This window comes from Apostichopus japonicus, chromosome 9, assembly GCF_037975245.1.
Source record: "Apostichopus japonicus isolate 1M-3 chromosome 9, ASM3797524v1, whole genome shotgun sequence".
Taxonomy (NCBI): Eukaryota; Metazoa; Echinodermata; class Holothuroidea; order Aspidochirotida; family Stichopodidae; genus Apostichopus; species Apostichopus japonicus.
In genome coordinates, this window is record NC_092569.1 from 18,790,724 (window position 1) to 18,804,860 (window position 14,137).

Genomic DNA, 14,137 nt, shown 5'->3' on the forward strand with positions numbered 1-14,137 from the left:
ACAGATGTTGTACTGAAATATTTAAATAGGGCAGGACTTGTAATATATCAGTGACGTATAAACCATGGAGTTTTGAGTACAAACTACCAATGGATTTCAAAGACTGACTACAGATGTTGTACTGAAATATTTAAATAGGGCAGGACTTGTAATATATCGTGACGTATCAACCATGGAGGTTTGATTAAAAACTACAAAGCCTCAATTGGGACTATTATTTATAGTGTAACTGAACACACAAGTATGTGAATGATAACACATTGGAATACTACCAGTTCTGAGCTGAGGGAGGATTATAAATTATGCCCTCAATAACCAACAAGAATATACTTTATGTTTTTACATGTGTGCCTCACTGTTTATTCAGCCTTTTCTTTGTCATAAATATATAGTAATCAAATACAATACAGTAAATGCTATAGAAAACTACATTAAAATAAATACAGGAATGTCAAAATATTCCAATCGCTGAATGTGGACATCTCTACCTACACACCCCCTCCCCACCCCCCCCTTCCAGGCCCACCATCATCTAAACTACAGATGTCAGTACTAATAACATGTGACTTAAAAAAATTCTCATAGGTAAACCTTGATGTTAACAAACTGTTCTTTAATACAGGTTGTATTATCACTAAACAAATTCGGTAGAGATATTCCACTTTCAAAAGTAGGCTATTCTTGCAAAACAAGTGCATTTTTTTTTTTGTCACAAACCTCAGAAAGTATTTGAGAGTATGGATTGGATGGTGATCCTACTGTGGATCACAAAGGATCACCATCTAGGTCGTTACGAAGACACGTATATCTCTCAAAGTTAAAGTTTCCAGATAACAATCTATCTAACTTTTTTTGCACTTTCTTTCTGGGTTTCTGTACATACTATATGTTTATTTAATTGTGTAGGCCAGACTGCGTGCAACTGGCTGTGTTAGGGCAACAACAGGTTTTCCATTGGGTTTAACATCAACCGTATTATTGGCCTCACATCTGAGCACTACAAAACTTTTAGAAGTTTTCAAAATTAAATTCTTAAAGGCTTTTGATCCGCCAGAATATTCCCAGCCATGAAGAATTTATTAATGATGGAGTACAAACTATATCGGTGATTCTAACTAGCCTGAGAACGGCAGTGAAACGCTTGTTGAAGTGAACATTTATTGACTAAATTGGGAAGCAATTAAAGTTGGACAGACTAGAAAGAAAACTGCCATGAAAGAGAAATAATATCCGCAAAGACTTCTTTCCTCTGCGAGTCTTTTTTTTTAGTCCCCAAAGTTTCATGATTTGTTGACTCATCACTGATATCCCACATTGACCTGTATCTGTTTATTACCATCTTTAAAACTATATAACATTCTTCTTGGCTCAGACTTTACAAACATCATTATTCAGATACAGATCATTTCCTAAAAAACTTTGTCAATAACCCTTGACCCTTTATTAATGGATGATTCTTCTTCTTTTTGTCTGTCCTTGGTTTCTTGGTAACAGCATCTGCCTCCAATTCTAACTTTTTCCTCTTTAGTGAAGGTTTCTTGTTCTTTACCACCTTGCCAGCGGATGGAGTTAATACATTCCTTCCGGTAACCTTGCCTTCTTCCTTATCATTTCTACCTCTGGTTTCCTCTGTGATATTACCGTCATTTTCTCGAACGTTTCCCTCGGTTTCCTTTATAGTAACTTCATCCGGCTTTTTATCAGTCTGCTCGTTGTGACTGATCTCTCTGAGGACCTCGGTCGGTGATGAACTTCCGCATTCTTCTGATGAGACCGAGATATGTTTGGATGCACCGAGAGGTTGCAATTCATCTGCGAGTATCAGGGAAGGTGCTACCCAGCCATAATGGGACTTTGTATATGACACTGGCGTCTGAGTGAAACGAAATGAACAAAAAGCAGCGCTAGATATATATTCATGGATGAGTCTGGGGTAAAAAAAAAATTACGGAATTTGGAAAAAATTGCGGTATAGGCTCAGGTTTGCATATGCTACAGTGTGTTAGGATACTAGTTTTGTCCCCGAGGTAGAATAGAAATCACGGATATTCCGCGAATTCGCAAAAAAAGGCTCATGGCTGTATATTGTAATTACATTGGTTAACCCTCATCAATAACATGACTCTCTCCAAGCACTTTAGCAATTTAACTTGTTGTTCTTGGAGGGAACATACTGTATACTGAGAGATCTAGAGAATGGCATGTTTTAAAAACTGCTAAATAACTGGTTTTGGTATCAATAATTGGAAGTTTGTTTTGGAAAGATCACCTATAAAAGCTTCTTTTTTTTATATATATGTCCTTTTGTGGACTTTAATTGAGTGACCAGAACTGTAGCCCTAGGATTTACACTTGACAAATTTAAAAACCAACATCAGAAGTGAATAAATAGCATATATTTATTAAGACAAAAATGTGAATGTACATACTTTACATTTCTCTTCAGCTTCAGTAACATTTTCTGTAGGTGGCAGTTCCTGGACTGAGGGGGATCTGTAAAACGGGAAGAAAACGACAATTCAGTGTTGCTTACTGTGTAAGGAATGCTGACTCGAATTACAAGTAAAAAATTACAATTGTTAATTTTGTATTAGGAAGAGAGCATTTTCTCCATGTTAAGAAAAAAACGAATACTGCAGTGTGTGTTACCCAGGCCGCATACTGTAATATACTACATACCTTAACACATATGGTACTGCATTGTATGTTACCCAGGCCACATGCTGTAATATACTACATACCTTAACACATGGTACTGCAGTGTGTGTTACTTAGGCCACATACTGTAATATACTGCATACCTTAACACATGGTACTGCAGTGTGTGTTACCTAGACCACATCTTGTAATATACTGCATACCTTAACACATGGTACTGCAGTGTATGTTACCTAGACCACATTTTGTTGTATATTACATACCTTAACACATGGTACTGCAGTGTGTGTTACCTAGGCTGCATACTGTAATATACTACATACCTTAACACATGGTACTGCAGTGTGTGTTACCTAGACCACATCTTGTAATATACTACATACCTTAACACATGGTACTGCAGTGTGTGTTACTTAGGCCACATACTGTAATATACTGCATACCTTAACACATGTATGGTACTGCAGTGTGTGTTACCTAGACCACATACTGTAATACACTACATACCTTAACACACCATACTAAATCTCATCTCATGCCACACAACATCATACTTAGGAATTATAGCCATGATGTCAACCACTAATCAAAGCTCAGTCATACCTGAATTGTGATAGTAAAGATGGGAATCTCACTGGTGTACCCTGGCTAGCTTGTTGATCGACTAACTCGTCTTGCCCCTGGTTCTGACTGATGTTGGTGGCCTCAACGTCCAGGAGCGTACGAAATAATCTGAGGACCTTTTGACCCCTCATGCTTCCTCCAGAACCAACCGGCTGGAAAGGTAAAATATTAAAAAGAAACAACCATTACAAAAAGACTGAAACTTTCAGAGTTAAATACCAATGCAGCAATTGATAAGTTTCTTTCCATGTTACCCAACCACTAGTAACCATAACTTTGTCCCTCCCTCCATCCCACCCTTCTCAAGGTGCCATGTACCCAATAAGAACTTTTTTAGTGTGACGTACAGTAATGACAGATTGTAAAAATTCCTCACCCCTTCCCCCCACCCCCCACACCACAATGTCAAAATATTCTTGGTTTATACCATACAAAAAGACTGATGATAATGATTTGGTTCAACTTTACCCCCACCAAAGAAAGGACAGAAAATACCTTTGGTGTGATTTTCAAGTCAACTATCTGTGCCTCAAAAAGATGTTTGGTCTCTTCCAAGAGTTCCTCACAGACTATCTTCATACTCGCTTGGCGCAAAGAACATGTCCTTGATTTGCTGAGGGTACACTTTAGAGTTTTCAAAACTTTTCTGGCAGCTAGACTGAATGAAGGTAGCAGAAAAAAGAAGGATATTACAAATTTTTAAGATGCAGCAAAAGTTTCAAATTGAGTCCAAAAAACTGGAACAGAGAATGATACTATGTAACCACGCTGGGCGCCAGTATTTATGTCATTGTTTTTTTCCTTTGATCTTTGACTCAATCAAATTGACGACACTCTCAGGGACAAGAAGAAAATGAACATTTAGTCTCACTGCAGGACGTTAGAGACTTTGTTTTAAATGAATGAAAGTCCTTACTCAACATCGGCAATGTCTTGAGTGATTGTAAGAAGTTTGTCTGCGATATCCACAAACTCTGACAAAGCTTTGGCGTGTTCAAACAGTGGAGAGTAGGAATCGGATGTGGTCTTCACTCGCCGCATCTCAAAAACAAAGGAAAATGCAGTCTGCATGGAAAGAGAAATTAATATGCATATTGATTATAATTGTCACATTTGGTACCATATATACAGTAGGTACTTCAGGAAATCCAATGTAGACTCAATCTGAAACTTAAAAGTAGGCCAGACATGCAATTTGGGGCTATACATATTGTTTTAGTTTTATTTCCTGTAATTGAAGGAGGCATGATGGGAAACAAAATAACCCAACCTGCAACAGAGAGAAATCCATTTTTTTTTTTTATCAATCATCCAAGTTGATATTTTGTGATTGTGTAATTTGTCAAATTAAATTTTTTGATCACGGTTTGAGTGAAACTCTCAGCTTACCAGGAACATAGACATTTTCTTTTTGGTTGCAAGGTGTTTCAAGGCCGTAAATCCTTGATGACCCAACCCGCTATCTGGAAGACACAGACATCTGGCCAGGGCTAATTCATCTGCAGAATTCACCAACAGGCTGACGTAGGACAGAAATAACTTGCGGATGAATTTCTGTGGAAACAAAACACACAGAGCGAGTGCTTACTTGACCTCCCTTTATTACTGGATGAAGAATTATTATACAACGATGCATCCTTCACTCCCCCAGCTACTGGCCTCTCTTCCCCTCATCCCACCCCACCCCCCACCTCAGAGGTGAATGGAAGTCAAACATGATATACTGTGAACAACTTGGCAGTCAGAGAAAGAAAAAGTGGTCTTTTACATTTTGCAGTAGGAAATGACGTTAGGAGTGCAGTAGGATATTACTGTAGGATATGCCCCCTGTCCAAATCTGATGAACTACTGCATTGTGAGAATTTCACTTTTGGTCTCTGATAAGCTGTGAGTATAAGGAGAAACACAGATAGCTGCATGCAAGTGAATTGGGAAAAGGAAAGGCTGAGCAAGTTATCTTTGGCTTTATACATATAAGTGGTTGGGGAAGATGGGGGACTGGGATAAAAATATTCCCCTTCTGTTTTTGATTATGGATGCAATGCCATTTGTACTGCACCCCCCCCCCACCCCCAACCACCTCCTTTTGTCCCATTAAACAAAGGCACATTATTGGAGGGAACTGTAAGTAATGTTACGCTTGATATTTAATTATAATCCCACAAACATGCATCCAAATTTTATGCATGAAATGTGCATAACTCTATATATATGCATCAAGTATACAGACAACAGTAGAAGGATATTGCAATGACAAGTTACCTACCTTTGCCTTGCACTTTGCAATCAGACTGACTCTTGAAGTAGCCTGGTAACTTTTGTTTGGAATATGTAATTGGTCACTCTACCCATTCCACTTCCTTATCCACCTCACACACATAGGGCACACTTTAGCCTTAAAATCATTCATTCATACCACACACACTTATAAAACCTAGTTCCTTTACAAAAATGATCATTTTACATAAAAGGTTTACCCTGATTTTCTTCCCCTTCCCCAATCCACAGCTCTGCGTATAAAGTAAGCCCAGTTCTGTGTGTGAATGTGAACAAAGCCTTTTAATTTCTATTACAAGGAATAAGGAGGCGGAGCATTGACACTGTGACACATCCCAGGGTGAATGAATTTAAGAAGTAACCTCTGAAACAGATGACACCGACAAAGCTGTCTCTGGTTCCCGGCAGAGGTATCCAGCTAGGTCAGTCGACCTCCAGAGGAATGATAGCGGTACAGTCGCCTTGACGATGTCACAACCTCCCAGCCGATCCTTCATCCAACAGAGGCCTTCCATCGGAATCTCCTTGGTTGAGATGCAACAAACGGAGTCATCTCCAACTAAGCATTTCAGCATTTCTCTCTGTAACAGATATAAATGTCGCACTTTAAAAGTAAGGCACTCATTATCCTTTGATCTCCTCTTCGCGACACTCTTAGTCGCAAAGAGCGAAAGAATAGTGTTGTTATTCCCAAGTTACAGAGTAGGCACGCTACAGTGATTTATCATTGAGAAACCCTGGCTAATGTCAAAAACTTGCATAGCCATCAAAAACAAGTTGAATGACTCTAGTTGGTAGAGCATCTATAGGACTTCAATTGCTCTTTTAAATATTGCTCTAAAGAGTGTCGCAAAAACTTAAAATTACATGAAGGAAAAAGTAAAGCAAATAAGAGCCAATGTAAAACTACCATTATGTGATAAATATTTACTATGTAATATATAACTCCCAGTCTCCTTACAGTAACTATATACACGAACAAGAAAAACAATTTTTCATCAAAATGGAGGGAAAAAGTGCAAATTTCTTTTGGACGGTGGAGAGAGGGGAGGAGTGTGGTGAGGATTATGCCACAAAGGTTATTCAATTGTAAGATCTTTATCTTAAAGGGCAACCTCCCCCTCCCCCCCCCCCTTGACCCCTATCTTACCTCAATTTGATCTCTTGGTAACTTGTCAATCATGAGCACATGTTCTTTCTTGAAAATAACTAGTTCATTGTTATTCTGTTCAAAGAATTCTCTGACTCTGGTAAATACATCTAGGACATCCACTTTACCACATTTCTGTATAAATTCATCGTAGAGAGATAGGACGTCAACCACTGTGTCATCAGCAATATCTGTCGATGGTGTCCGAGGAGAATCAACCATCTGAAGCATTCCTGGTTGATATGACTTTGGTGTTGTAGCTGGGAAGGCCCTACCATGTATCTTGGAGGAACTTCCAGGGGTGCGAGATAGGTGTTCGGAGCAACCGGACCGTTTATCTGAACCAGGAGTCCTAAAAGGAGATCTGAAAGGAGTAGATCTAACCCTCCTGGGTGTTTTGACTTTTATTCCAGAGGAAGTTTTTAATGGTGATGATGGCTCGGTTGTCTCAACAGCACCCGGTAACAATTTCTCCATCTTTCGTTTCAAAACAGCTTTGGATATCTTCGAAACTAACTGAGGGTCTGCCTCGAAGGTGCCTCTTTCCTTTAATAGATAAGAAGGAAAGGAAAGCAAGAAGGAAGTGAGAAATGAAGGAATTTTAAACATGTTCAACTTTAATAATAAACAAACAGAAACATCTGACAGTAACAGAGAAAATGACAAATAGTTTAAACAATTTAGAAAAGCTTTCTTTTAACCCATGGATAGGATTGACACAGACAATTATCAGGTTTAATAAGAACATTTCATCTCAGAATATAAACACATGTGTAGGTGAGTTAAATGCTTCGGAATCTTGACTTCAAAACCCAAAAGAATCTTATCATAGTAAATAATTAAGTAAGTAATAAATAATGATTAAGTAGGTAAAGTAAGTAAATTTTCCTCTGGATTTTCCTTTCAGGGGATCAGCTACTACTTAACTTACTTTCTTGTTCCAGGCAGCAATAGACAGTTGCACAGCAACGAGATGTTCATCATGAGAGAGAAACATCTCTGTTTTGTCTCCTCCCAGTTTATGCTCTCTATACAGGTGGAGAAACAACTGCCGGATGGTAACCTGTCTCCATAATTCATTGTTCCTGATTGGTTTGCTCCTGAAAGTCAGCAACTCTTGGTGTCTCTCTGCAAATAAACATAAAAATAAAAAAATAAAAATATAACTGTTAGCAAACTGCTTATCCACTATAGAGCCTGTGTAGGAGAATGTGTAAAAGTAAGTTGGCCTGACGTTTCGATCCTAGCAGGATCTTCTTCAAAGGCTTAATGACAAGTAACAGTAACAGAAGGGACAAAACACGCACAGAATACAGACAGGTTAATGTGCATGGTGAACACAGAGAGATAGATGTAAGGGGATTAGTAGACAAGGGATGGAGAGAAGAAAGAAAGAAACCAACAGGGGAAGAGCAGATGTAGGAGATAAACAGTGGAGGGACAAAGAGAGGTTAAGGGAAGGGGGTAGGGAATCAACTGAAGAAGGACAAAGACAGAAAGTTGTGGAGAAAATAGGGTGGAAGAGAGCTATGAGAAGAGGAGTGATGGGGGGGGGGGACATAAAGTGCAAATAAACCTGGATGATATACAACCAACATATAAATAATATATATCACAATGATGACATATGATATGTACAGTAATTAATTACAAATGTGCTGGAATGTAACATTTCCATGTTGACACTTCTGTCCACACAAAAAAAATTATCTGAATCCACAATCAAAGCAATATATAATCAACTATTTATGTACAAAATAAACCATTATCAATGCCTATGAATATATTGGAGGGTTAGTTCCTCCAGGCAGAGCACTTTAGCGGAAATGTTCAATTTTGTAAACTGTCCATGCGAAAAGTAAGAGGCATTGCTGATGACCTATCAGACCCCCAAAAAAAATAATCCCAAAGTGTAACTACTTTTATTTTTTATATTTTAAGCCTCTTTCACAAAAGCAAGACATCCATAAAATCATCAAATTATTAACAAGAACTGTTTACACTTTCACTTTTGTTTTTCTGTTACAAACAAAGAAAAACAGAACAGGATAATACATAAAAGTACAAAACAAAGAATGTGGATTTTGGACAGAAGAATAAGTTGAGCAAGCTGTAGGTGGATGGATTATGAGGACTTCAGGCAGATAAATAATTCATCACATAAATTTCAAACATAAAAAATACAGACAGGATATTACATAAGTAATACATAAAAATACATATAATAGAATGCAGATTTTGGACAAAAGAAAATTGAGGACGCTGTTGATGGATGGATTAAATGGGGTCTGTAGGAAGAAAAATAATTCATCATAATAATTTGCCACATTGATTTTGTAAAGTCATTGTATTCAGTCCCTTAGTCTATTATCATATTTGGTTGCAGTTCCTCTGCAGTGTGCAAATGCCCGTTCTGTTCTATTGTGTTGTTCTCCTCAAACACCATCTATACTACCTATGTACAAGCATAGCTACTTGTTTTCATGAATTTCATTCAAGTGTTTGAGTCAGGGTGCATTTTATACCTCACACTAGTCATAATTAAGTACTAATCAATACTATAGTTTTGTCACCTTTAGCAGCAGTGCTAACGACACTGTACAGAGGTGCATTCTGTATTTCTTCACAACCATCCTGTATAATACAAAGAAAGCTGCTTAGCTCCATGATCTTCAGTACACTCTGAGTCAGCGGTCATTGACACAGGACTACTGTACTGTACCTCCTGTGTGATACCTCGACCCAATAAAAACCAGTCACAGTGTCTGTAAAAGTGAAAAAGAGCATGCAGTATATTAAAACCATGATCAATGTGAGACATTTCCAGGAACATGTAAATTAGCAGTAGAATATACTTTGACTATACTGTATAAAACTATAGTTTGTTGAAAATTTAATAGAAAGTCTAATAAAATGTAAACTGTGTCAGACTGCAGGAATAAGAGGTTTGAAAGTTACATTTGCTGAGTATCAGTTCAAACCACACACAGAAACTTACAATTTAAAAATCAAAAGAATTAAAGGGTCTACATTTTTTATTTTTTTATCCATTTATTGATGTCTTTTGTTTCAAAAGAACAATAAATTTCAAACTGTAATTCGAATTTGCTTCAAATGGTATAAACGATATCGTTTACTTCATAACAAAATAACAGTTGTTCTCAAAACAATACAAAAAAACAAATAGAATTAATGCAAATTCCGAATTAAATAAACAAATATTTATATTTTTTTTTTGTAGAGAAAGTTATTGTCGTTTAAGAGTCTACAAACCATGTGAATATCTGATGTCTTTGACTCTCTTTAGTATACCATACTATTATAATACATGTATACCAAACTGTGCCAATACTGTTAGTGTTCAAAGATTCTTTTATGAAACTTGCAGTTTCATAAAAATTCTTATCAAAATGCTTAAATTTTTAATGACATATTGGTAGCACATTCGATTCCAAACATTTGATGTACCATATGCAACAATAATGGACATTTCTTAAGCAATAAGTACGATTAATCTTGCTAGTTCAAAGTTGTATTAAAGTCCATCATAAAATTGACCCCTCCATCCATGAGCTGCTAAATATTAGGCCTATTACTAGGCCAGGCTAGTAAAAAAATTAAGTAAGTAATTAGCATGAGAATAGGCCTGCTTAGAGCACATAGAAATGCTGTCCTTAACTGTTGGTGCAGCATTGTAACTAATACCAACTTAGCATGTACTGTAGGCCTAGAGGCTAGCCTACACTAGATTTAGTCCAACCCAAATGATGATTGATGCACTGATTCAATGTTGCCATTATTGAGCTACTTTTGACTATTACAGTAATATTTAGGAACTCTTGAGAGGCCTATTATGCAATGTTACCGATCATGACAAATATTTGGAAATTTCATGTATATAGCAATGAAAGTAAACTTGTTAATCACTGTATTTTTGCCCCAGACAAAAACGAAGTCAAACGACTTTGCACAACTACGTAGGTCCTGGTCCAAGTCATCACGGTCCAGTAACATTTTTCATGTTGGATTACTTACAGTAGGTCTAACCCCATATTGATCAGCTCACAACAGTGTTATGTCAAAGGTGTTCAAGTACCATGGAAAGAGTGATAGAAATACACCCAGACTATTTGTTAACATCATTCTTATTGTACATCATTCTTATATTGTTACATTCTTCATAAAACAAAGGACGGTATCTGTAACTCCTTTGAGGTCATACAAGTAAATTTGTGATGCAACTCACTGCGACCTAGGTTTGGTATTCAAATTGGACCCATTATTAGCAAAGCTACCGTACCTCTGCGCAAATTGCCCACATTTTCATCATGAAACCACAGTAGCCTAGCCTCATGAGTATTGAATGATAAGGTGATTAGGCCTACAGCTGAAATTAAATGTAGGGTAGGCAAGCAAATAGTACATGTTATAATATTGTTATTAATGTAGCCTTGGCTTGGCATAGTTGAGACCTACACAGGCTACAGGCCTACTGTGTGCCTAGCTTACATTCCTACGAAAGCTTAAGGCTTTGGTGCAAAAATAGAGCCCCACTCTAGTTACATAGTCTATTCATTACACAACAGTAGACGCCTAGACGGTGCCGTGTGCTTCGAAGCGTTCGGCCTTGCCTAGCGCAGGAGCCTACAGTTACGCTTACGGTTTACTATAGGTGGCCTAACCCGTTTAGCCTACATAGTACGACTTAAGTACCGCGACCTACCTTCGACATTCTTCGCCTTCCACTCCAGATCAATATCTTTGACTGTTACTCATGTAACGGTTTACATTCGTTACTATAATGTCGTGAACTTTCCGACCAGCTGTTTATATGACTATTTACCTTTCGAGGTTTGAAAATATCAAATTCGCCGCCTGTATTGGCTTGACCACATTACCGTTAGCAAATTCGACTAGGCCCTAGAACGAACCTTTCGGCCAACTTCACATACTGTAGGCTAATGCAGATGGCTGATTGCCGTGCTCGATTGACCGGCTGCGAAATTATTTTTCCCACTTCGACGCGGCCACATGGGCGTGGCTTATGAAATACGTCACAGGCCAGCAAGTTTGTAACTTCGACTTTGAGCTCTTACGTCTAGCTCTTTAATAATATAGTCAGCTAATATACTCAGGCCTAATATACTCAGGCCTAAGACATGACTTCATGAGATCCATGATGATGTGCGACTGCTCCTCCCAGTCAATCGGGTCTTAAGGAGCTCTTGAGGTAAATTCCATCACAAAATCAAACTGTGTTGTTCTGATATTGATAAGCTAGGCCTAGGCTAACGCTGAAACAGTTAAAGTTAGGCCCAACCTAATGTGCTAGACACAGCACAGGATGGTTCAATCAAGGTAAGAATTAGGCCTAGGCTAAGCAATGTCTGAGGACATTGGAGCAAATTGGCCCTTGTTCAAGTTGCTGACCCTTTGGTTTGTTTGGCTTGATTTGTAAATTGCACCCAGCTAGGCCTACCTTGACTAATGACTTACCATTCCATGGGGCCACCCTCTTGGTCTTTTCTCCCATCCCCTTTCACATTTCCACAACCTCCCACAACACCCTCCCCGTCCCCAACCCCGCAACACCCTCCTCCACCCCCCAACTCCCTCCCCCACCCCCAGAAATATTTGTGATTACATATTCTTACTACTTGACAATTTCATTTGACAGGCATTACTTCCAGCTCCATTGCCTAGTGGAAATCAACACAGAGTATGTCGCTTCAAAGAAACGTCACTACACTGCTTTGAAGCTGTTCTGCGTCTGCCATTTACTACGAAAGATGAAGCTTGTGGCTGGCTCAATGACTTTGAAGAATCATCCCACAGTACATGGAGAGTGTCACGGACTTTCCCACATTCTGGATTGAAGAATATGTCATATGAGTGGATTGCTGGTGGTGTGTGTATGGACGATAGGGGGGAGGGGCGGCTTGTGCAATGATTGGTTCACAGATTATTTTCAGTAAACAGAACTCACACAGTTTATTTATTTCATGGTCTGCTCTTATTGTTCTCCGATTCCGAACATAATCATTCAGTGAGGCGGCCAGGGGGTGCACGGGGGGGGCAAAGTTCACCCACATAAATTATGAGGACACAATTTACATTTTGTAGAATAAAAAAAGGTAGATTGAAAAAACTTTGAGAGTTGGGAACTGAGGTGGGTAGTCATGTGAATGGGTTTACTTAACCTTGATTTTTCTACTTATATTCCTGCATATTATAAATAATAAATCTTGTTGGAAAATACCCCACCTTTTAGCATGTTGTCCATATCTGTGGTATGGCTCTTAAATTTTATGAAAGGCAAACCCTATTACAGGTGTTACAATAGGCCAGTCAGAATATACCACTGTCAGTTCCATATAATGTAATTTGTTATAAAAGAAAGGTAGTGATTATGCTCATATTTTTATTTAATGCTTGATAATGGTCCAAAATTGTTGAATCTATGAATATATCCTGCACTAATTGTTTTCATTCCTTGACTCCAGTTGAGGAATCTATGCAGTCATGTCAGTGTGTGTGTGTGTGTGTGATGCCTGGCTTGTTAACACGATAACTTGCCCCCACTTAGATATATGAGGCTCATACTTGGGATGTGTGTTCCCCATAATGAGTACATGATCCGTATCGTTTTGGGGCCAGGTCAGAGATTTTCTGAGGTCAACAGAGGTCAAATTATGGAAATCTTGTTAACACGATAAGTCCCGAATGCTTGGTCCGATCAGGCAGAGATTTGGTATGTAGCTTTCTTGTGGGAGATCATGAACCCTCTTGTTTCTGATGTAGACCAGTGGCCAGTTTTGGCCTATGTTGGCTTGCTAACACAATAACTTTAATTGGGACTTCAATCAATATTTGGAGTCTTCTGATATCGTGTCTCTCACAAGCTTTCACAATTTGGACCTCTCCTGACCTTGAATGACCTTAAACTGATACCCAAAAAACAAGTATTCTTGCCATCTACATGGATAATTAAGCTCATATCGCTGCCGCTTGCGTTTTCTAGTTAAATTGGGAGGAGACAGAAACATGACTAAGTGGCGTCAGCAGAATGTTTAGAGAGTTACATGCTCTCCGAGACGTTGGGGGCATTGGTGCCCCTCCGAGGACCATTCGCCCAAAAAAGTTTTCGATGTATGAGTCTCGACAACATGCACGTAAGAGCATCAGATCAGAGTGCATGCAAACCCCCCCCCCTCCTCGCTCCTACCCCCAATGCTTTTTGAGGATTTGTGCTACGGTCGTGACAGCAGGGTCTGGAAAAGTTATAAATGAACTCCCGTGGTATTGATTATCGTCCTTGACAAGTTCTGGCGAAAAAGTTAGATGTGTCACTTCATATTACACCAGGTAGGCCCACTGACCTTTCAATGCTAAAAACCTACAAAGATACATGTATTGTATTGTGCCCCA

The 14,137-nt window shown here is 38.6% G+C and overlaps 1 protein-coding gene and 1 long non-coding RNA gene across 3 annotated transcripts; one reads left to right on the forward strand and one right to left on the reverse strand.

Moving 5' to 3' along the window:
• Positions 1 to 332: 332 nt before the first annotated feature.
• Positions 333 to 11,589, reverse strand: LOC139974487 (uncharacterized). Of its 2 annotated transcripts, none has more exons than XM_071981673.1 (11): positions 11,433 to 11,589; positions 9,283 to 9,474; positions 7,641 to 7,837; positions 6,710 to 7,255; positions 5,922 to 6,140; positions 4,672 to 4,836; positions 4,199 to 4,347; positions 3,778 to 3,940; positions 3,262 to 3,434; positions 2,430 to 2,493; positions 333 to 1,873 (listed from the first exon to the last, which is right to left on the reverse strand). In XM_071981673.1, exons 2-11 carry the CDS (start codon positions 9,374 to 9,376, stop codon positions 1,403 to 1,405), a joined length of 2,241 nt encoding a protein of 746 aa, XP_071837774.1. In that variant the 5' UTR covers positions 9,377 to 9,474; positions 11,433 to 11,589; the 3' UTR covers positions 333 to 1,402. The 2 variants fall into 2 exon arrangements, with proteins under 2 accessions (XP_071837774.1, XP_071837775.1); XM_071981674.1 differs by lacking the exon at positions 11,433 to 11,589 and adding an exon at positions 11,273 to 11,291.
• Positions 11,590 to 11,730: 141 nt separating this feature from the next.
• Positions 11,731 to 12,972, forward strand: LOC139974500 (uncharacterized). The gene is made up of 2 exons (XR_011795493.1): positions 11,731 to 11,939; positions 12,387 to 12,972. It is a non-coding gene; the product is annotated as an uncharacterized lncRNA (long non-coding RNA).
• Positions 12,973 to 14,137: the final 1,165 nt, after the last annotated feature.